The sequence below is a fragment of the Orycteropus afer genome, unplaced genomic scaffold (assembly GCF_000298275.1).
Source record: "Orycteropus afer afer isolate SDZICR_OR568_19922 unplaced genomic scaffold, OryAfe1.0 scaffold00024, whole genome shotgun sequence".
NCBI classification, from domain to species: Eukaryota; Metazoa; Chordata; class Mammalia; order Tubulidentata; family Orycteropodidae; genus Orycteropus; species Orycteropus afer.
In genome coordinates this window covers 16,431,687-16,454,176 of record NW_006921611.1, presented here as the reverse complement: position 1 = coordinate 16,454,176, position 22,490 = coordinate 16,431,687, and the positions used below count along the sequence as shown (strand labels likewise).

The 22,490-nt window shown below is 38.3% G+C and overlaps 1 protein-coding gene across 1 annotated transcript in view; it reads right to left on the bottom strand.

The window, feature by feature from the left end:
• Positions 1-22,490, bottom strand: part of PSD3 (pleckstrin and Sec7 domain containing 3) — a 576,478-nt gene that overhangs the window by 366,827 nt on the left and 187,161 nt on the right. Inside the window, exon 8 of the mRNA XM_007935046.2 lies at positions 16,704-16,762. Within this exon, the coding sequence (XP_007933237.2) occupies positions 16,704-16,762 (59 nt within the window). The remainder of the gene's footprint in view (positions 1-16,703; positions 16,763-22,490) is intronic.

Here is a 22,490-nt window from a genome sequence, read left to right as displayed (position 1 = left end):
AGTACCATAACTGTTAAAAGAACTAATAAATCTATCATGGATGAAGTGCAGGTGGAATGCTCCTTGGAAGCGGGGATGGCCAAACTTTGTCTCGCCTACTTTGGTCATTTTGTCAGATAGAATCATTCCCTGGAGAAGGATACCATGCTTGGTAAAGTGGAGGGTCAATGAAAAAGGGGAAGGCCCTCAATGAGATGGATTGACACAGTGGATGCAAAGATGGCTTCAGGTATAGCAAGGATCAGGAGGATGGCACAGGACTGGGTAGTGTTTCATTCTGTTGTCTTAATTTCTCCCTCGTTTCTGAAGGGAAATCTTGCTACTTATAGAATTCTTGGTTTACAGGTTTTTATTTCAGTACTTTGAATATGTCATCCCACTGTCTTCTGGCCTATGGTTTCTGGTTACAAGCTACTAATCTTATTTGTATGAGATACATCTATCTCTCTGGCTGCTTCCAAGATTCTCTTTATGTCTGTGTCTTCTGACAGTTGACTATGACATGCTTAGGTACTGATCTCAGTTTATCCTACTTGAAGTTCATTAATAATGTTTCACATCAAATTTGAGAAGTTTACAGCTACTGTTTCTTCAAATGTTAGTTCAGCTCCTTTTTCTCCTCTCTCTGAGATTCTCATTATGTACATGTAGGTAAGCTTGATGGTTTCCCACAGGTCTCTTAGGATCTATTCATTTTCTCTTTTTGTTCTTTGGAATGGATAATTGCAACTGACCTATCTTCAAGCTCACTGGTTTTTATTTCCTTCTGCTGCTGAGTTCCAGAAGTTTTAATTTTAGTTATTGTACTTCTCAACTACAGAATTTCTATTTGGTTATTTTTATTAATATCTATCTTACTGATATTCTCTATTTGGTGAGATGTACCTCCTGTTTCCAGTAGTTTCTTCAGACATGGCTTCCTGTTGTTCTTTGAACATACATAGAATAACTGCGCGTCTCACCTACTTTGGTTATGTTGTCAGAATGGACCATTCCCTGGAGAAGGATATCATGCTTGGTAAGGTGGAGGGTCGACGGAGGGGAAGACCTTCGACGAGGTGGATTGACACGGTGGCCGCAACAATGGGCTCAAGTATAGCAAGGATTATGGAGCTGGCGCGGGATCGGGCGGTGTTTCGTTCTGCTGTGCATGGGGTCACTATGAGTCGGAAATGACTCGACGACACTTAACGACAACAACAAAGTCTTTACCTACTAAGTTCCAAGTCTGGTCTTTCAGGAACGGTTTCTATTGACTGCCTTTATTTCCTGTGCATGGGATATACTTTCCTGTTTTTTTGCATTACTTTTTGTTGTTGTTGAAAACTGAACATTTTAAATAACATAATGTGGCAACTCCGGGAATCAGATTCCTCACATTCCCGACCCCCAAGCTGTTTGTTGGCAATTATTACAATTATTTTCATCTTTTAGTAACGTTTCCTGAACTAAGTTTGGTAAAGTTTTATTTTTGTTAAGTGTGGCCACATCACCCTCTGCTTGATTAACTTGATATCCAGCTAATGACTGGACAAAGATTTCTTTACATGCCTTGACCCAGCCTTTGCCGAGGGCTTCCATGTGCGTGTTGAAGTATGCTTCCAAGAATCCAACAGGAGCTGGTCCAATAGAGCCTGGTGGAACCACTGAGACTATGGCCCCTAGCTGCCCTTCAGGTCTGGAATTGAACCCACACCTGTGGTTGCCAGCCAAACAATGTACAGGCATGTGAGTTAAACATTTACCTCAAGTAGACACACGCCCTAGAGAGAACAATCATGGGAGAAGGAAGGGCTGCTTATGCACAGGGAGACAGCTCAGGGGGCAGGAGAGTATGGAGGGATGGTCACTGGGAAGAGGTAACTATGGGGAGGAAGGGGGAGGGGAGCTGTTGCATTGTGGTAAACTGTGGTCAATGACATGAGACAAAGTATATGTGAACTGCTGTATGGAAAGTGAATTTGCTCTGGAAATCTTCACCCAAATAAAAATAAATAAATAAATAAATTTAAAGAAAATAAAGAATCCAGCAGGCATTTTAAACTAAGTTTCCTGGTAGTAAATTACATGGTATGGCTTTTCTAGCCATAGTCTTTTTAACTCCCCCTTTGTAGTGAGTAGCTGATTGTTGAAGGTATCCACCTGGTATATTTCTGTTGGAGCACCAGGAAGCAATCTTCTGTGAAGTTTGCTCTCTTTCAGGTGTTCAGGATTCTGATATTGGGATGGGTTGGTTTTGGCCACTCTGCCAGGCTCAAAAATGAGCCCTTCCAGAAGCAGGAGGCGAGAGTGTCTCTCTGACTGCCAGCTGAGAAAGACGTGCTGCTGAGGGAAGTGAACTGTTAAGAGATGTGAGAGACACACTGCTGAGAGAGAGATGTGCTACTGAGAGATGGCCAGCTAAGAGAGACTGAGCCCATTTTTGAGCTTGAATTATAGCCTGTTGCTTCCCTAATAAACCCTGTAATCTGTGAGTTGTGTGTGGCCACTGGAGTGAATTATCAAACCCAGCAGAGAGGTGGTGGGTGCCGTGGGATGAACAGTTGGTGTCAAGGTTAGTAGGAGGGCTAGAGGGTGGTGGCATGTCTGGCCTCTTAAGAACAGGCCTTGGGCTGCTGATGGTGATTCTGTCCTCCTCTTGTGTAGTTAGAGGAGGTAAGAAGGTGCTGCCTTCTTGCCCCTTTAGCATATGTCTTTGTCTTTACTGTATATCTTACTACTCATACAAAGCCTCAATGTCAGCCATAGGGGAAAGCTAGGAGAGTTTTTAGATCTTTCCTGGGCATGTGCATAGCCCTGCACATGTACCTTGCAGAGTCCCAGGAATAGGTCAAACTTTACCCAAAGGCTCCTATGAATGTCTCAATTCCCCACTTCTCCTTTTATGATTTTTAGTCAGCCTCTCATCTGTACCCAACTGGTATTGCTGCCTTAGTAAGCTCTGCCATTATTGCTGCTGATTTAGACAAACATCCTGAAAAAAAAGTTATTCCCACCAAATCTGAGTCACATAAAATAAAGATAAGACCTGAGAGATTTAAGCGAGCTGCCAGAAAGACAAATAATGATAATCTCTGGGAATGGGGCTTTTTAAGAGCTTCAAACTGCTTCCTTGGAGACTGTTATTTAAAGGTTTTCACAGGTATGTGGTTTTGAGCTGTTGGTTTTTAGGTTCCTGCAGAACTGGGTAGAGAGGGGAATGGTAACAGAGCAAATTAAAATCTTGTTCTTAACAAGACACAATCATTTTTCTTAAATAACCACTCTTCAGATAGTATGAGCCTTGGATTAATTTTCAAATTTCTTTAAAAGTTTTTTTTTTTTAGGAGTGCATTTTCAGAGGTGCTTATACTCTGCCATTCTTCCTTACAATGATATTTAGAGCCCAATGTAAAACTTTTTTTAAAAAATGTCACTAGTTAATGTCCACCATCAAATGACTTTTTAAAATTATTAAACTTACAATAAAACAATTAGATTACAACTCTAAAATGGAAAAAGAAATAATTTTTTTTCAAAATTCTTTTCAGAGACTCATTAACATTATGTTTACAGACCAGTGAGTCAAAAATACTTTTTCAAGACACCATGAATTTAAAATTTAAGGAGTAATTCAAACTTCCCTCATTTCAGTAACAACAACAACCATGTTTTACAGCTTTTTAAATCAATGCTAAGATCCCTAGAGTTATTTTGGTTTATAAAATTACATTTCATTCTAAATTCACATTTAATTGCTTATTTAGCATTCCCCTTTGTATACTTTCATAGTAACAATACCATTACTCATATTGGTATAAAGGTAACAACTTAACTCACATGGACTTTGAAATAGCAATTACCAAAAACCAAAGCCACTGCCACTGAGTCGATTCTGATTCATAGCTACTCTGTATGACACAGTAGAACTGCCCCATAGGGTTTCCAAGGCTGTAAATCTTTATGGAAACAGGATGCTTCATCTTTCTCCCTTGGAGAGACTGGTAGGTTCAAACCACCAACCTTTTGGATAGACGCCAAATACTTTAACGACTGAACCACTGTGGGAGGGAAAAAGCTACCAACCAATAAAAGTCAATGCAATTGCTTTGATCCTATACCATTGTTGTTGTTGTTATTTGCCATCGAGTTGGCCCCGCCTCATAGCAACCCCTCCTTGGGTTTCCGAGGCAGTATCGTTACGGAAGTAGGATTGCCCAACCTTCCTTCCAAGGAGTGGCTGGTGGGTTTGAACCGCCAGCCTTCTGGTTAGCAGTCAAGTGCCTTAGGCACTATGCTACCAGAGCTCCTGATCCTATACCATAAGGAAGCATAATATATCATGCCCTAATCTATTATCTGCCCAAGTGTGGGATATAAAGATAACCAAGGTACCTGATTTTCTATGGCTCAAAGGTATTCAACAACTTCTTGATTACTTGAGTAGTTGAGGTTATTTCTATCTGCCCTCGTCATGTAGGTGATAAGGCATTTGGTTGCTAACCAGAAGGTCAACAGTTCAAACCCACCAGCCACTCTATAGAAGGAAGACTGGAAAATCTATTTCCATCAAGATTTACAGCCTCAGATACCCAATGGGGGGTCTCTATAAGTCAGAATCGACTCAATGGCAGTGAGTTTGGTTTTGGTTTGGACCAGTTTCTTGCTTCACTGGTAATTCCTCTAGGTAAGATAAAGGAGTAAAAAGAGAAGGGTTAAAAAGGCAAACCACCCACTCAAAAATGAGCAAAGTACTTAAACAGACATTTCATCAAGGAAGAAATAAAAGTGGCCAAATAAAACATGAGGTTGAATGAAATAAATCATTCACAAAAAGACAAATATTGTATGATGCCACTTACATGAAATATGTAGAACAGTTAAGCAGTGTCCGGAGGCCCGAGTTTATCAGTGGTAACCAGGGATAGCCAGGAGCCAAGGGCAAAGGGGGAATCATTACTTAGGGGACACTGAGCTTCTGTTAAGGGTGATGGAAAAATCAATTAACAAATAGTGATGGTTGAATAATGTGATAAATATAATTAATGTCATTGAACTATACACATAAAAAATGCTTAAATGGCAAATGTTTTATTATATACATATACTTATCACATTAAATAAGGGAAAAGAACATGTTGCTTCTTACTGGCACATATATAAACACCCCCATACTATTTTAAGCATTTTATCAAGCAATAAAGATAAAATGAAGTCCCTGTCATCCAGAAAAGACCCTGATGATACCTGGATTTTTTCCCTCATTATATTAAGTTGTATGAATTAATTTGAAATACTGGTATTCAAGGACATCCTGTACACTGAACATAGCTAACGCCAATCATTAAAACTGTGTGTTTCAAAAATTCATAGGCATTACAGTGAAGCTCACAAGTTGCCATGGTTCTACTCATTTCTTCTCAAATTCACTGGTAACTTTAGAAAGAAAAGTAGGCCCACTCTGAAACAAATGTTAGGTAATTTCATGCCAAGGAAGTACTTTCATAGTACTTTCCCTTATTCTGAATTCCTTACAATTAAATCAATACAGCATGATTATTTGAAAAGGCCTCCTGAAACATCAACTTAAAACTCACTGCTGTCAAGTAGATTTGACTCATAGCGACCCCTCCCCTTGGGTTTCCAAGGCAGTATCTCTACGGAAGTAGATTGCCTAATCTTCCTTCCGAGGAGTGGCTGGTGGGTTTGAACCTCTGGCCTTCTGGTTAAGGGTCAAATGCCTTAGGCACTATGCCACCAGAGCTCAGGAGGCACTGAAATGTCCCTTGAAGTCAATGCAGTATTCTCAATCAAATGTGAGATGCTAATAAGCATGAATCTCTAGATTATTATCTTTAAATCAGGAGGGAGTTTAAAATCAAACCTAAAAAGGCAATACCCAAAAAAAGAAAAACAAACTGCTACCAAGTCAATTTCGACTCACAGTGACCCCCGTTAGGTTTCCGAGGCGGTAATTCTTTAAAGAAATAGATTACCCAGTCTTCCTTCAACAGAGTGGCTGGTGGGTTTAAACCACCAACTTTCTGGTTAACACTCTGATGCCTTAGGCACTGTGCTATAGATATTCTTATGTTCGGGAGAAGGGCTGTCCGAAATGCCGCAGGTTTCATGGACTAAGGTTAAAAGTATAAAGAAGACAAATTCTATAAATTTCAATAAATTACCAGACACTAAATATTTTAGGCTTTGCAGGATATATATGGTCTCTGCTGCAACTACTCAATATTGCCATTGTAGCATGAAGATGTAAACAAACAGGTGTGGCTATGGTCCAATAAAATTCTATTCACAAAAACAAATGGTAAACTGAATTTTGCTAATGCATCATACTTTGTCGATCCCTGGTATAAAAGAAAAGCAGAAGGAATTGGCATTGAGATTGAGGACAATTTCTTCAACAAGGTGGCATGTCAACAAAATTAAGCATCTTCGTGTATTCTGTCCTTTAATGTCAGGCTGCCTTTGTTAAAGTTATGCATTTTTCACATTCTAGGACAGAACTAGTTTTCAACTTTAACAGTAATAATGACTGTGTTGTTGTTGTTGTTGTTATGTGCCGTCGAGTCGGCCCTGACTCATAGCGACCCCTCCTTGGGTTTCCGAGGCAGTATCACTACGGAAGTAGGATTGCCCAACCTTCCTTCCGAGGAGTGGCTGGTGGGTTTGAACTGCCAGCTGTCTGGTTAGCAGTCAAGTGTCTTAGCCACTATGCTACCAGAGCTCCCAATAATGACCGTAAGCAGAGAAAATTAAAATGGAGAGTCTACATTCTTAGCGGGGCACCTAAAGCATGCAAGCTACACTCTAAAGCTTGGTAAACATGAGGTAAGCAACTCTGCTCTGAGCATGCCTTCCCTGACAATTGGGGGAATGGAATCTTCTACAAGGTCCAACCAAGGTTTAATCAAAACTCAGGACCAGGTGACTTAAACGTTCACTAGGAAAGCAGACTAACGCATAAATTCTGATGTAGAGGTTAATTTTGGCAAAATAACCCTACATTTTTTCATTTTTAATAGTGTATGGTCTGGAAACTTTGTGGAAAACATGCTTTCAGAGAAACTAAAAGCTCTCATCAGCCTTTGGTAAAATCTGGCTTAACAAATCATGAGATATTAGAAACACAGCAGGCATACCCTCCCACATGACAATTCCACCTCCTCCAACATGTTACACTAAACGGTGAAAAAGCATACTACTGATTTGGTTTTTACTTCATTTCTACAGCTCTGCTAAAAGATCCTATTTTGTTTTTGTTTTGTATGCAGCACTATCAAATAAGTTTGACTGTGTTATACTGCCCTCAGGTGTTGATTTTTGTAGATGCATAATTAGTGGGCAAAACAGGATCCTTTGTAAATTCCAAAAATGATCAAAATTAAGATCAAATTAGGAAAACACAGCTATAATAATGAGAAGATTCTTTCATAAATGCCAACAAAAGAATTGAACTGTTAAAAGTTAAGCCTTTGGAAATATGTGAACTACTAATGGAATTTTTTTTCCTAGCAAGTGCCTAAGGCACTTGACTGCTAACTAGAAGGCTGGCGGTTCAAATCCACCAGCCACTCCTTGGAAGGAAGGTTGGGGCAATATACTTCCGTAGTGATACTGCCTTGGCAACCCAAGGAAGGGTCGCTATGAGTCGGGTCTGGAACTAGTTCTCAACTCAACAGCACATAACAACACCTCTAATCTAATACATTGCCAAAGAAAAAGGAACAGGAAGTGATATAAAGAATAAAACCACATATGGGAGCTGAAAATAATGTTGTAATACAGCTATTCTCAGAGTTGGTCCAGGGATCCCGTCAAGGGTTCCCATGAGTAAATCCTACATTTACCAAAATTCGACAGTATTACTCACTTTTTTCCATTTTCTTTTTCTTACAAGTATGCAAGTGGAAGTTTTGAGAAGGTTCGTACATAACATGATAAATGGTAACAGACAAATGCAAAAGCAGATAAGAGAATCTAGTGGTTTCCTGTTAAGCCAGGTATCAGAAATTTACAAAACTTTTAAATGTTATACTTTCCACTAGTTTCAAAAAGTATAATTATTGTTTATAAAAAGCATCAGGTATGTCTAGGCAAAAGAAAATATACTCATGACCACGGCAGATGATATTTCTACATATGTATTTGTATGTGCTATAAGAATGTCCATATAAATAGAGCTAACAGGGGCAAAGTCATGATAACTTCTTAGGCACAGTCAGCCACCCTGATGCAGTGATTTGTTGGACCTGTGGGCTGGGGACAATGGCCACAGGGGACATCAACCTCAACTGGCATGATATACCACACAAAAACATTGTTCTACATCCTACTTTGATGAGTAGTGACTGGGGTCTTAAAATCTAGCAAGTGACCACAATTGGTCTCTCCCTGTCCAGAGCAAAGAAAAATGAAGAAAACCAAAGATGCATGGAAACAATTAATCCAAGGGACTAGTGAACCATGCGACCCTCAGCCTACAAGGCCATAAGAACAGGAAAACTAGATGGTGCCTGGCTACCACTGTCAAGCACTCGGGAAGGGATCAGTGCTGGAGATGCTGGATAGAGTGGGAAAACAACATGAAACAAAACTCAAAATCCTTAAAAAAAAAAAAAGTGAAACCTAAAACTATAGAGTTCCTCAAGGAAAAACTAGGGGCAAATTTAGGGGCCCTAATATACGGCATAAATAGACTATCAAGCATAACCCAAAATGCACAAACAGCAGAAGAGAAACTAGATGAATGAGACCTTCTCAAAATTAAATTTTTATGTGCTTCCAAGGACTTCTCCAAAAGAGTCAAAAGAGAACCTACAGATTGGGAAACGATATTTGGCAATGACATATCTGACAAAGGACTTTACCTCTAGAATTTATAGAAAACTCCAACATCTCGATAACAAAAAGACAAATAATCCAGTTAATAAATGGGCAGAAGACATGAATAGACACTTCACCAAGGAGGATACTCAGGCGGCCAACAAACATATGAATAAATGCTCACAATTATTAGCCATTAGAGAGATGCAAATCAAAACAACAATGAGATACCATCTTGCCCCAGCACTAGTAGCAAAGTTAAACAAGACAGAAAATAACAAATGCTGGCGAGGATGTGGAGATACTGAGACTCTCATACACTGCTGGTGGGACTGTAAAATGGTACAACCATTGTGGAAAGCAGTATGGTGATTTCTTCAAAAGTTGGAATTAGAAATACCATTTGACCCAGCCATTCCATTGCTAGGTATATACCCTAAAGAAGTAAGAACCATGAAAAAACCAGACATATGCACACCCATGTTCATCGTAGCACTATTTACAATAGCCAAAAGATGGAAACAACCTAGGTGTCCATCAACTGAGGAATGGATAACCAACTATGGTACATACACATAATGGAATACTATGCAATGCTACAGAATAATGTAGAATCTGCAAAACACCGTATAACATGGATAAACTTGGAGGACATTACGCTGAGTGAAATAAGTCAATCACAGAAGGACATATTGTATTAGTCCATTATTGTAAAAGTCAAGGAGAGGTTTATATATGGAAGGAAATTTTCTTTGTTGGTTATCAGGGGTGGGAGGGGAGGAGAGGGAACACCATTAGATAGGTAGAGATAAGTATTGATGTGAGTGAAGAGAAGGGCAATGTACCAAATGTGAGGATCAACATGGTGGCACTGAGGAAGAGGAAGACAAAGAGAGGTACATGGGAGGTATAGACAACAAATATAAACCCTTTTGCACATATAGTACTGCATTGTCAGTGAAGGCAAACATGGGTATATGGGTGGATAGATGGGTGGACAGGCTGAACTAGTTGTTGTTGTTGTTGTTGTTGTTTTGCCGTCGAGTCAAACCCGACTCATAGCGACCCCTCCTTGGGTTTCCAAGGCAGTATCACTATGGAAGTAGGATTGCCCAACCTTCCTAGTAGGTATGTCTACGCAGCGGGGAGTGTACCCAAGACCATGTATAGGGTTGGCAGACAATGGTTCTACAAGTGTATTTGTATGTTCTGCAAGAATTCCCAGGTGGATAGTAGAGCTGACAAGGGGAAATAGTGTAGTCACTTCTTGGTCACAGCCAGCTGCTACCCAGAGAGACCGAGTAGTTGAACCTGTGACCTTGGGACCATAGTCACAGGGGACATCAAGCTCAATTGGCATAACATATTATACAAAACATTGTTCCACCTCCTACTTTGGCGAGTAGCGACTGGGATCTTAAAAGCTTGCAATCAGCCATCTAGATGCAACAATGGGTCTCTCCTCGTCCAGAGCAAAGAAGAATGAAGAAACCCAAAGATTCATGGAAACAATTAGTCCTAGCAACTGGTACACCATGCAATCTGCAACCTATATGACTATGAGACCAGAAGAACTAGAGGATGCCCAGCTACCACTGTCAACCACTTGGAGGGGGATCTATGTAGGAGATCCTGGATAGAGAAGGAGAACAATGTGGAACAAAACTCAAAATCATTTGGGAAAAAATAAAAATAAAAAAAAGGGGGACCAGATTTGCTGGTCTGATAGAGCCTGATGGAACTCCTGAAACTAAAGGCCCCTAGATGCCCTTCAGGTCTGGAATTGAATCCACACCTGTGGCTTCCAGCCAAACAAAAGTTGAACATTTACCTGAGATAGACACACTCCTTGGAGAGAACAATCATGGGAGAAAAAAGGGTTGTTCATGCACAGGGAGACAGCTCAGGGGGCAGGAATAAATGAAGGGATGAACACAGGGAAGAGGTAACTATCTAGAGGAAGTGGGAGGGGAGCTGCTATATTGGGGTAAATCGTAGTCAACGTCATGAGACAAAGTGTATGTGAACTGGTATATGAAAAGTGAACTTGCTATGTGAACTTTCACCCAAAACACAATTAAAAAAATAATAATAATAATAAATGAATGAATGAATGAATGAATAAATAAATAAATAAATAAATAAATAAATAAAAGACCAGGTTTACTGGTCTGATAGAGAGTAGTGAAACCCCCAAGACTATAGCCCTTAGTCACCCTTCAGGCCTGGAAATGAACTCACTCCTGTGTCTTCCAGCCAAACAATAGACAGGAATATAAGGTAACATTTATACCAGGTAAATACACTCCTGGGAACAATCTATCATGGGAGACCAGAAGGGCAGACTTTGCAGAGAGATAGCTCAGGGGGCAGGAATGCACAGGAAAAAAGGACACAGAAAAGAGGTAATTTCAAGGAGGAAATAGGAAGAGAGCTGTTACATTGTGGGGACTGCGATCAGTGTCATGAAGCACAATGTGTAAAAACTGCTGCATGGAAAATGAATTTGCTCTATAAACTTTCACCCAAATCACAATAAGAAAAAAATTTTGAAGTGTATTATTTGTGTATTATGTTCATTAATGATATTTTTAAACATTTTAACAAATATTGTAACATTTTCTCAATTTTAAGTTGTAATGTAATAACTGTAGATATACTCCGTATAAATAAAAGCTCTTCAGAGCTCTCAAAACTTTTTTTAAGAATATAAATGGGTCCTGAGACTTATAAGTTTGAGAACTCTCTTAACAGCATTGCATCAGCATTTCATAGAAAGTATTTCTTCTAAAATTTGAGAAGAGATAAAACACAGCCCTCATTATAAAATTATAAAGAGTGACCATTACACTGAGAAAATAATTGTTATAGAAGGAGGGGCAAATAGGTAATTAGATTAGAGGTAAAAGTACTAGTTTTAACACTTTCTTCTTCCTCTTGACTTTTTCCCCCTCACCAATTGTTTACAGCAACTAACAGCAAAACTGTTTTAACAGTTTTACCCACTGTTCCTTCATCACCTTCTACTAATGAACCGTGCAAATATAAAAGGCTCATAGTGGCAGGAGGAGAATGGGCACAGTAAATGAATAATTTATAAATTAGGGAATCTGAGGTCCCCAAATAAGCCCCAATAACTCACCTAATAAAAGCTACCTGTGACATGCCTTCCACATATGAGCCCTAATCTAAGGAAACCAGAACTAGAAAAAGAAAGCATGGAAGAAAGGAAGGGGGAAAGGGAAGGATGAAAGGAGGCTTTCTTTGTGAGGAGTTACTGAATCCTGTTAGGTAACAAAATCCACCAGTGTATGATTAAAGTTTTGACATACTTAAATAAAACTCATCCATTGTACATAAGAAGAAGCCTACTAAAAATCTAGACCACAGCCAATTTGATAATGAATTATTATGTTAAGGTCATTTTGAAACTGAAAAATCTGAAAGTGTGAGCTTTTTCTATAAAAACATTTCCACAGCTGATGGTGAGGTTCCCAGGTTATCCCATACATGCCTGCTCTAAGACAGAAATAGTACAGAATAGCCTGTCCTCAGGCTGCAGCAGCAAACCTACTAGGATGGAAGAATCCTAACAATGATCAAAGTACAAGAGAGAGGGATATGGTCAACAGGGCATATCTGAACAATAGTCCAGAATAGAAATGGGCTCTTATTCTAACATGCCAAATTCTTTTATTCATATATTTTCCAATAAAATAAAGAGTTTGAAAAAAGACTTTTTTAACACCTTGTTAATACAACTTAGTTACAATATAGCAAAGGGATTTAGATTAACTCTAGAATTTGTTTTAATGGGTATTTATCTGTATGCGCAGATGTTTAATTTGTATATGTATTTCATAGACAAGAGATATTTTAAAAATGGGTTTACTTAGCAAATAGCCATATGATCACAATTGAATTTAATCGAACAGAATAAACCACTTGCAAACAAGTAAAATAAAACCCATGCAATTAACAAGTAATAAATCATTCATACATGTATTTTTTTAAGCAGGTACTAAAGGATATCACCATTTACTCAAATACTATAATGTCAGAATTAATTTCTCCCAAAAATACTGTGTATAATTCAGACTTGTCTTTTCCTCATCTAATTTGTGAGACTTATCTATACTCCAACCAAACCAAAACCAAACTCACTGCCATGGAGTCAGATCCGACTCATAGCAACCCCCACTTGGGTTTCCAAGGCGGTATCACTACGGAAGTAGATTGCCCAACCTTCCTTCTAAGGGAGTGGTCAGTGGGTTTGAACCACCATCCTTCTGGTTAGCAGTAAAGTGCCTTAGGCACTATACTACCAGAGCTCCCAACTATACTCCAAAGTGTATATAAAACACTTTCCCAGTGCTTTTCCACATCAGCACTTCATTTACCTGCTACCATTTCTTGAGCTAAGCCTGACTAAAGGAGGTCAGCCTAGTCAACACTACCTAAGATGAGATATGATTTCAATGAACATGTCTCATTTCTGATATTTACAAAATGGCACAGAACTTGGAATGGTAGGGACACAAAATTTACTGCATGAGAGAATAAATTAGAAAAAGAAATACAGAAAGTACTCCAACATGTAACAGTGAGCTGTTTATTATAAATTAGCAATGCTTATTGTATTAGTACACATTCCATCATTTTATTAGAAAGTTAGCAGGCCAGAGGCCCATACCAATGCACTTTCAATACATCATTCCACGGGGGGCGGGGGGGGGGGTGGTGGCAACCCACAAAGAGTCACAAAGAACAGCCAAAGAAGTTACTTCTCCCAAGTTAGCTATCTCCAATAAAAATATGAGGAAAAGCTGGTATCAGCACTTCTTAGAAAGGTCATGCTGTTGTATTGCTATTATCCCACAATGGTTAGGAAGGAAAGGAAAATAGTTTATTAGTTCACTCCCCAAGAGGATTTTTCTGGCATGGGACCAAGTAATGGGTGGTGAGGGACTATGCAGTACAGCATAAGGAGAAGGTGAAAAGGAGCCGGTAATTAGAAGTAATTTATCTTTCAAGTGATTCAACTTCAAAAGGGCCATGCTATCAAAGCAGACACTATAACAATAAATCAGGCAATCATGATGCAAGAGAAGCTACATCCAGAATTATGGATAAATACTTACCACCTAGAAGGAAAATTTATTTTAAAAATGAATCCAGAGGAGGAAAATGAGAGAAACACATTTTCATATGGTTAGTTTGTATCATAGCTATTATACAGTCAACATACTTTTAACTGCATGCATTATAAGGATAAATAAAACTCTAACATTGTAAACCTGAACATAGCCACTTCTGAGTATAAAGCACACATTTTAAAAAACAAAGCCAAAATCATGATCTGCAACATGATGTGGAGATTTAGCGTTATTTACCTCTTACATCAGTGATTTTGCTGCTGTACCCAATTGTTAATTATCTATAATCAGCATAACTCAGGGTAATATTTAAATGTTCATTTAGTCTCTTCCATCCCAGTTACCTAAAAGAGGTGTGATGCTTCATCTAATCTTACAATTCCTCAAAAGCCTCTGAAGAAGGAGCAAGAGCAAGTGGCTAAGATCTGTGGTTCTACACCTGTGGGCAACAGACTAGCAGTGCCACACCTTCCATGTGCATCTAGCACACTGAGTTATCCACTAAATAAAATACCTCACACTTCTGTTTACTACTATGTTCCAAATTATTGTGATTACTAAAATATGTTTATTTGAAAGCATTTTTTTAAAACAAGTATAGCTTTTTTAAAAAACAATTCATGAGTTACAGAAACACCAAAATTCTAACCTCTACAGAAGGAAGGTTGGGCAATCTACTTCCATAGAGACACCACCTCAGAAATCCAAAGACAGGTCACTATGAGTCAGATCCGAATGAATGGCAGTGGGTTTCGTTTGGTTTACTTAAGGCCTCTGAGCTCTCCCCATCCCCAAACCCTCCTACCACTGTCATGACGCATTTTCTCAGTTAACAAGTACTAAATGCACATCATATGTATGTTGATGGAGGTACTCTCAAAATATCTGATATAAAGAGTTTCTTCATACTAAAAAGCACTAATAATCTCTAACTTGGGTCACTGTTACTTGTAGACAAACATGCTTAGAATTCTCACTTTCAGCCAAAAAGTTAAGAAATCAGGGAGTGGGAATAGGTGAGAAAAAGGAAAGGGCAGAGTTATAATTGTTATCACAAGATGACAAAGACAAAAATGGTGAAAACTTGCCTCACTGGTGACAGACGCGCACAGGCCAGCACAATAGACTTGGAAGTTGAGTGAATATAAGATTCTGGTATTCACAGGCCACACTGTGGGAATTCCAACACCCTCATTTCCACAAGCCATATTACTACCCTATTATCTAAGAATGTTCCCTGAAAGTATCTAGATTTTTAGTCTGTATCATCTCTGTACACATGCTACATATGTCTACAAGTCATTAAGTTAGTCTAAATTCATCTGTTGCTAATTACACAAAGGAAGCTCCTGGTGGAATAAGTAAAGAGGGTGTTGCTTCTCTCAATATACCTCCTTTTCATCATTCTGATGGTATAATCCTTTTCTTCTCCAATACTCTTATAATAGGCACTCTTATTTTCAAGGTCTGAAAAAGTGGCATTTTGCCTTTCTTAAAGAGAAACAGTTTCAAATAAGCAAATTATGTGGACTTCGTACAGTGGCAGAAGCACTCAGCTGCTAAGTGAAAGGTTTGCAATTTGAACCCACAGCTGCTCAATGGTGGAAAGATGCAGCAGTCGGCTTCCATAAAAATTTACAGCCTTGGAGACTCTAGGGGCAGTTCTACTCTGTCCTATAGGGTTTCTATAAGAATCAACTTGACAGCACTGTTTTTTTTTTGTTTTTTTTTTTTTCTTTTTTGAGATGGTTTTGGAATTTCAGAACAAATGTGGATCAATATTTAATGAATTCTTTTAACTGATTTTTTTTTTAATTTTAAGAAATTATATCAGCAAATCTAGGGATGATCTAAGTTTCTCAAGTATATAAAAAAGTAAAAAAAAAAAAAAAGAAAAAGCTCACTACCATCAAGTCATTTCTGACTGATAGCAACCTCTCCTTGGGTTTCTGAGGTGGTCTCTACAGAAGGAGATTGCCTAGTCTTCCTTCCAAGGTGTGGCTGGTGGGTTTGAACTGCCAGCCTTCTGGTTAGCAGTCAAAAATGCCTTAGGCACTATGCCACCAGAGCTGTCCAAAATAAATGGACTTGGCTCTATGAAATCATTTTTGGTCTAAGTGAGTACCTACAGTTAACTAAAAGATTCTCTTTCTCTACTATCAATAGTTTAATAAATCCTAAGGTGAAAGTTTACACACAATTATAAATTTAAGCAGTTCATCATCTGTTTTAAATAGAAAAATCTATTAGATTAGTTCACTATTTCAACTAATAAAAGACCACGTGAGCTGAACAGTATAGAAAGGTTAAGTTCTTGGACTTATTACTGTATTTAGTGAAAATACGGTTGACATTCTCAGATCTAACTTTTATTCTTTTTTCATCACTGGATATCAGTCTTAATGCATAAACAACACACACAACAAAACAAAAAAAAAGTTTTGTCTTTGCCATCTAGTGGAGAAAGAGGATACAGAATACAAGTTACAAAACTATTCTAGTCATCTAAACAGTATGGTGTCAACTTAAAATTATGTTTTATGCTAGCCTATAAGATAAAACATGATTGCTTTTTCCAAAATATTTATGATGATATATCTACCAGGGGACTCATGCAGGAACAAGAGGGAGAAAGGCAGAGAATAAACATGTACAGGCACAAAAGCAAAGATAAGTTCAAGACATTTTTGGATTTCTGTAAGACAGCTTCACAAAACCCACACTTACATGGCCATGTAGATCAGTGTTAAGCAGCATCATTGCACAGGTAAGACAGTGGACTCCATCTAAAAAAAGAGAAAGGGACAGAAAGCTTTAATTCACTATTTTCTATTGGACTAATAGATATACTCCCCTTATTATTAAAAATTAAAGAACCAATGAAAGAATTAAAAAAAAAAAAAAAACGGAAACAAAATACTGGGTTAGTAAACACAATCATGTCCATTTTAGGGGAAAGAAAATAGGTAAACAGCAAATTAAGAGGACTTTAATACACAAAATTGAATCCTACTGGTGGCAAAGCCTCTCTTGAGGATAATTTGACAGTATTTATCAAACATCTTGAAATAGCATTCTTTGACACAGCAAATCCACCTCTAGGGCTTTACACTGAGAAAACAATTATAGATTCACACAAAGGACAAAGCAAACCAGAGACACACATATACAAATGGGGGAACAAATAAATGACCTTCCCAAAACGTAATTTCATTATGTGAAGTCATTAAAAATTTTGTCCATGTATACATGTTGACATGAAAAGATATTTCAAAGAAAATTATTATATAAAAAACACATTATGTACAATATGATTCCATTTAAATACTGTACGCACTAGAACAGTATACACCAAAATATCAAAAGAGATCATCTTTGGGTAGTGATACTGTGTTTATATTTTCTGAATTTCCTATAACAGGCTATGGAAAGAATATGGATTATTTAATACTATAACTTTTTTATATAATTTTTTGGGAAAACAAATAAATGGGGAAAGAAGTTAAAAAAAATTAGAAGCTTATTGTTTATATTATAGGCATTATTCCTGACTAAAAATATACACATGGAAATAGTTCTCTTCTTTCACATCATTCTTAAAAGGGAACATTAAAGTTGGATAGTTTTATGTATGATATCATGAATCAGACAAAAATAAAATACTGCAATATTCTATGAAGATTAAAAATTAAATATTCAGGGAAATAAAAGTTGCCAGAACCAGAAGGGCTGTCTCACACTTACATGGAAACATAACTCTTCATTATAAAGATATGAAAAAGTAGGAAGAGTTAAGTTTGTTGTTTCCAACTAAGAAATGGTGGTTCTCCTTACTCTCTTGTCAATTATCAAGTCATGTATAATTGACATTATCAGTTCCAGATGCAGAAAAAATCTTATTAACTTATGCTAAATGGATAGAAAGGCCTGTCTCAATTATTCAGTTCATAAATTACACATGGTTTATTTCTTCAAGTATAAAAAGACTACGATTATGTTACAGTTTCAGTATAGTAGGGTTTTTTTAAATCAATGTCTAAAAATGTTGTTATAGTTAGGTGCCATACAACAGAACAAAACACTGCCCAGTCCTGTGCCAGCTTCACAATCTTTCCTACACCTAAGCCCATCGTTGCAGCCACTGTGTCAATCCATCTTGTTAAGGGCCTTCCTCTTTTTCATTGACCCTCCACTTTACCAACCATGATATCCTTTCTCCAGGGAATGGTTCCTTCTGACAGCATGACCAAACTAGGTCAGACGAAGTCTGGCCATTCTCCCTTCCAGGGAGCATTCCCACTGCACTTCTTCCAGGACAGATTTGTTAGTTCTGCTGGCAGTCCATGGTACTTTCCATATTCTTCACCAACCCCACAACTCAAAAGCATTAACTCTTCTTCGGTCTTTCTTATTCATTATCTACCTTTCACATGAATGGGAGGCTATTGAAAATAGTATGGCCTGGTTAGGCCCATCTTAGTCTTCAAATAGACATCTTTGCTCTTCAGTACTTTAAAGAGGTCTTTGGTAGCAGATTTGACCAGCGCAATACAACATCTGATTTCTTGACTACTGCTTCCATGGGTGTTGACTGTGGAACCAAGTAATATGAAATCTTTGACAGCTTCAATCTTTTCTTCATTTATCATGATGCTGCTTATTGGTCCAGTTGTGAGGATTTTCACATTCTTTATGTGAAAGTGTAATCCATACTGTACACTGTAGTCTTTAATCCTCAACAGTAAGTGCTTTGAGTCATCTTCACTTTCAGTAATCAAAGCTGTTATCTGCATATAGTAGGTTGTTAATGAGTCTTCCTCTAATCCTGATGTCACATTCTTCATCTACTCCAGCTTCTGGGATTACTTGCTCAGCATACAGATTGAATAAGTATGGTGAAAGTATACAGCTCTGACACACTTCCTTCCTGATTTTAAACCATGCAGTATCCCCTTGTTCTGTTTGAATGACAGCCTCCTGGTCTATGGACAGGTTCCTCAGGAACACAATTAAGTGTTCTAGAATTCCCATTCTTCTCAATGTTATCCATAATTTGTTATGATCCACACTGTCAAATGCTTTTGCATAGCCAATAAAACACCAAGTAAACATCTTTCTGGTATTCTTTGCTTTCAGCCAAGATCCATCTCACATCACCAATGATACCCTCCTCGTTCCATGTCCCTTTCTGAATTCACCTTTCATTTCTGGAAGTTCCCTGTCCATATACTTCTGCAAACATGTTTTAAATTATCTTCAGTAAAATTTTACTTGTGTGTGATATTAATGATATTGTTTGACAATTTCCACATTCTGTGTGATCACCTCTTTCTTTGTAATGGGGACAAATATGGATCTCTTTCAGTCAGTTGGCCAGGTTGCTGTTTTCCAAATTTCTTGGCAGAGAAGACTAAGTGCCTCTAGCACAGCAACCATTTCTTGAAACATCTCAGTGGGAATTCCATCAACTCCTGTAGCCTTGTTTTTTCCCATTCCGTCAATGCAGCTTCGACTTCTTCCTTCAATACCATTGGTTCTTGATCATTCGTAACTTTCTAAAATAAATGAAAACTGATTAATTCTTTTTGGTCCAGTAACTCCATACATTCCTTCTGTGGTAGTTAAGGTTGTATGTCAACTTAGCTGGGCCTGGCTGAGTGGCTGGGAAGCTGGATGTAGTCATTCCCCATAGTGAGATCGGTAATTAACTCCATGGTGGAATCTACTAGAGCAGCTGAATAGCTGCTTTAGGGATGTGAGCTGCTTCCAGCATATAAGCAGCAACTTTGAGGAAGGTATCCAGCTGATGGCACACTTGAACCCTGCATGTAGCCGAGTTGTCATTCAGCAACCTGCCATGTTGTCCTGCCAATCTTGAGACTTTTAATGGACTTGAATTAATGGCCTATTGTGTGGTTTGGTAATATCAGTACTGTGCCATTTCACTTGTTGACCTTGGGTTTGTCAGCCTCAGCAGCTAGCAGCTGCCCTAGTGAAGAGATGCCTCTAGCTTCAGTGGGCCAGAAGCAAGAGGCAGAAGCTCAAGGTTGAGAGGATTTCACCCAGCCCCTAGAGCCTGGCACCTGGAACTCGTACTTTTAATCTCCAAAGTTGTAAGATTCCTGTTTGTGAAAGCCATCCCATTTGTGGTATACTCCTGTCAGAGCAGGCCTAGGTAGCCAAAACGCCTTCCATCTTCTTTTCATGTTTCCTGCATCAGTCAATAGTTTGCCCATTTTTCAATACTGCACCTCAAAGCTTGATTTTTTTTCTTCAGTTCTTTCAGCTTGAGGAATGCCAAGCATGTGCTTCCCTTTTAGTTTTCTAACTCCAGTTCTGTGCACATTTCATCATTATAATAACTGATTTGTCTTCTCCAGCTGCTCTTTGAAATCTTGTTCAGCTCTTTTATCTTGTCATTTCTTCCATTTGCTTTAGCTACTCTCCATTCAAGGGCAAGTTTCAGAGTCTCTTGTGACATTCATTTTGGTCTTCTTTTCCTGTCTTTTTAATGACCTTTTGCTTTCTCCATGTATTATGTTCTTGATGTCATCCCACAATTCTTCTGGTTCTCAGTCATTGTCATTCAATATGTAAAATCTATCCTTTAGATGGTCTCTACATTCAGGTGGGATATAATTAAGGTCATATTTTGGCTCTTGTGGACTTGTTATAATTGTCATCAGCTTTAACCTGAACTGGTATATGAGCAACTGATGGTCTGTTCCACAGTCAGCTCCTGGCCTTGTTTTGGCTGAAGATATTGAGCTTCTCCATCACCTCATTCCAAAGATGTAGTCAATTGGATTCTTGTGTGTTCCATCTGTAGCAGTCCATGTGTATAGCTGTCATTTATGTTGTTGAAAGAAGGTATTTTCAATGAATAAGTCATTGGTCTTGCAAAATTCTATCATGCTATCTTCAGCTTCATTTCTATCACCAAGGCCATATTTTCCAACTTTTGGTGATTCTTCGTTTCCAACTTTTGCATTCTAATCACCAGTGATAATTAACATACCTTGATTGCATGTTCAGTCAATTTCAGTCTGCATAAGTTGGTAAAAATCTTCAATTTCTGGTTGGTGCATAAATTTGAGTAATAGTAGTATTAACTGCTCTTCCTTGTAGGTGTATCGATATTATCCTATCACTGACCACATTGTACTTCAGGATAGATCTTGCAACATTTTTTGTGATAATGAGTGCCACACCATTCCTCTTCTATCTGTCATTCCCGGCATAGTAGATCATATTTGTAATCATATCTGATTGAAAATGGCCAAAAACAATCCATTTCAGCTAACTAATGTCTAAGATATCTACCTTTGTGTTCCATTTCATTTTTCACAACTTCCAATTTTCCTAGATTCACACTTCATACATTCTATGTTCTGATTATTAACAATGTTTACAGATGTTTCTTCTCATTTTAAGTCCTGCCACATCAGTGAATGGGGTCTCAAAAGCTTTACTTCATCCATGTCATTAAGGTCATCTCTATCTTGAGGAGGCAGCTCTTCCCCAGTTGTATTTTGAGTGCCTTCTGACCTGAGAGGCTCATCTTCCATCACTGTATCAGGCAATGCTTCAGGGCCATTCATAAAGTTTTCTAGTAATCTATCAGACAGTGTTTCACCACTATTGATAAGGTTTTCATTGGCCAAGTCTTTGAGAAGTAGATGGCTTCTTCCTTCTTCCTACTCTATCTTAGTATGGAAGCTCTGCTGAAACCTGTCCACCATGGGTGACCCTTCTGGTAATTAAAATACCAGTGACATAGCCTCCAGCCTCACAGCAACATGCAAGCTACCACAGTACAACAAACTGACAGACGAGTGGTGGATGTCCTTAGCTGTCTTTTTTTTTTTTTTAATGTGTATAAATGGATGCTACTAAATGCCAAAAAGGATATTTCAGTTCCATTTTAATGGTCACACTTTCTAAATTAATTTAAAATAATTTTCTGAAAATATTTATAAAAACCAGCATCAACTCTCATATATCCTTATGAACAGACAGTTATGTACACAAATCCATCTTCCTTATTGTATCCAGGAACATCAACATCTTCCTTAAAGATGAAGACATCTTCTAATAAAAACAAGCCTCTTCTACCCCTTTCTCTAGTCAAAGCTGAAAGTGGTATAGGTAGTGCAGTGAATTGCTTGATGTGGCCCTTCTAGCTATTGTCCTTCATTCTGTGATGTTTTGTAAATTCCATTATCCATGCCTGTTTGGGGTGCTGTGGTAGTTAAGGTCAGGTATCAACTTGGCTGGGCAGCTGGTAGTAGTCATTCCCTATAATGACTGGCAATCGACTCTGTGATGGGATTTAGGTTCGTTCTGTTGGGGCAACACAGGTGGAATGTATCTTGAGTCCTGCCTTGCTGGAGGGTATAATTCAAATCACCACCCTTAGCTTCCCTGAGGGTATACCTACGAATCTAAGATTCGCTCTTCTTTTGCTCCGGCTTTGTGTCTTGGATCATCCTCATCTCACCCCTGGATTTGGGA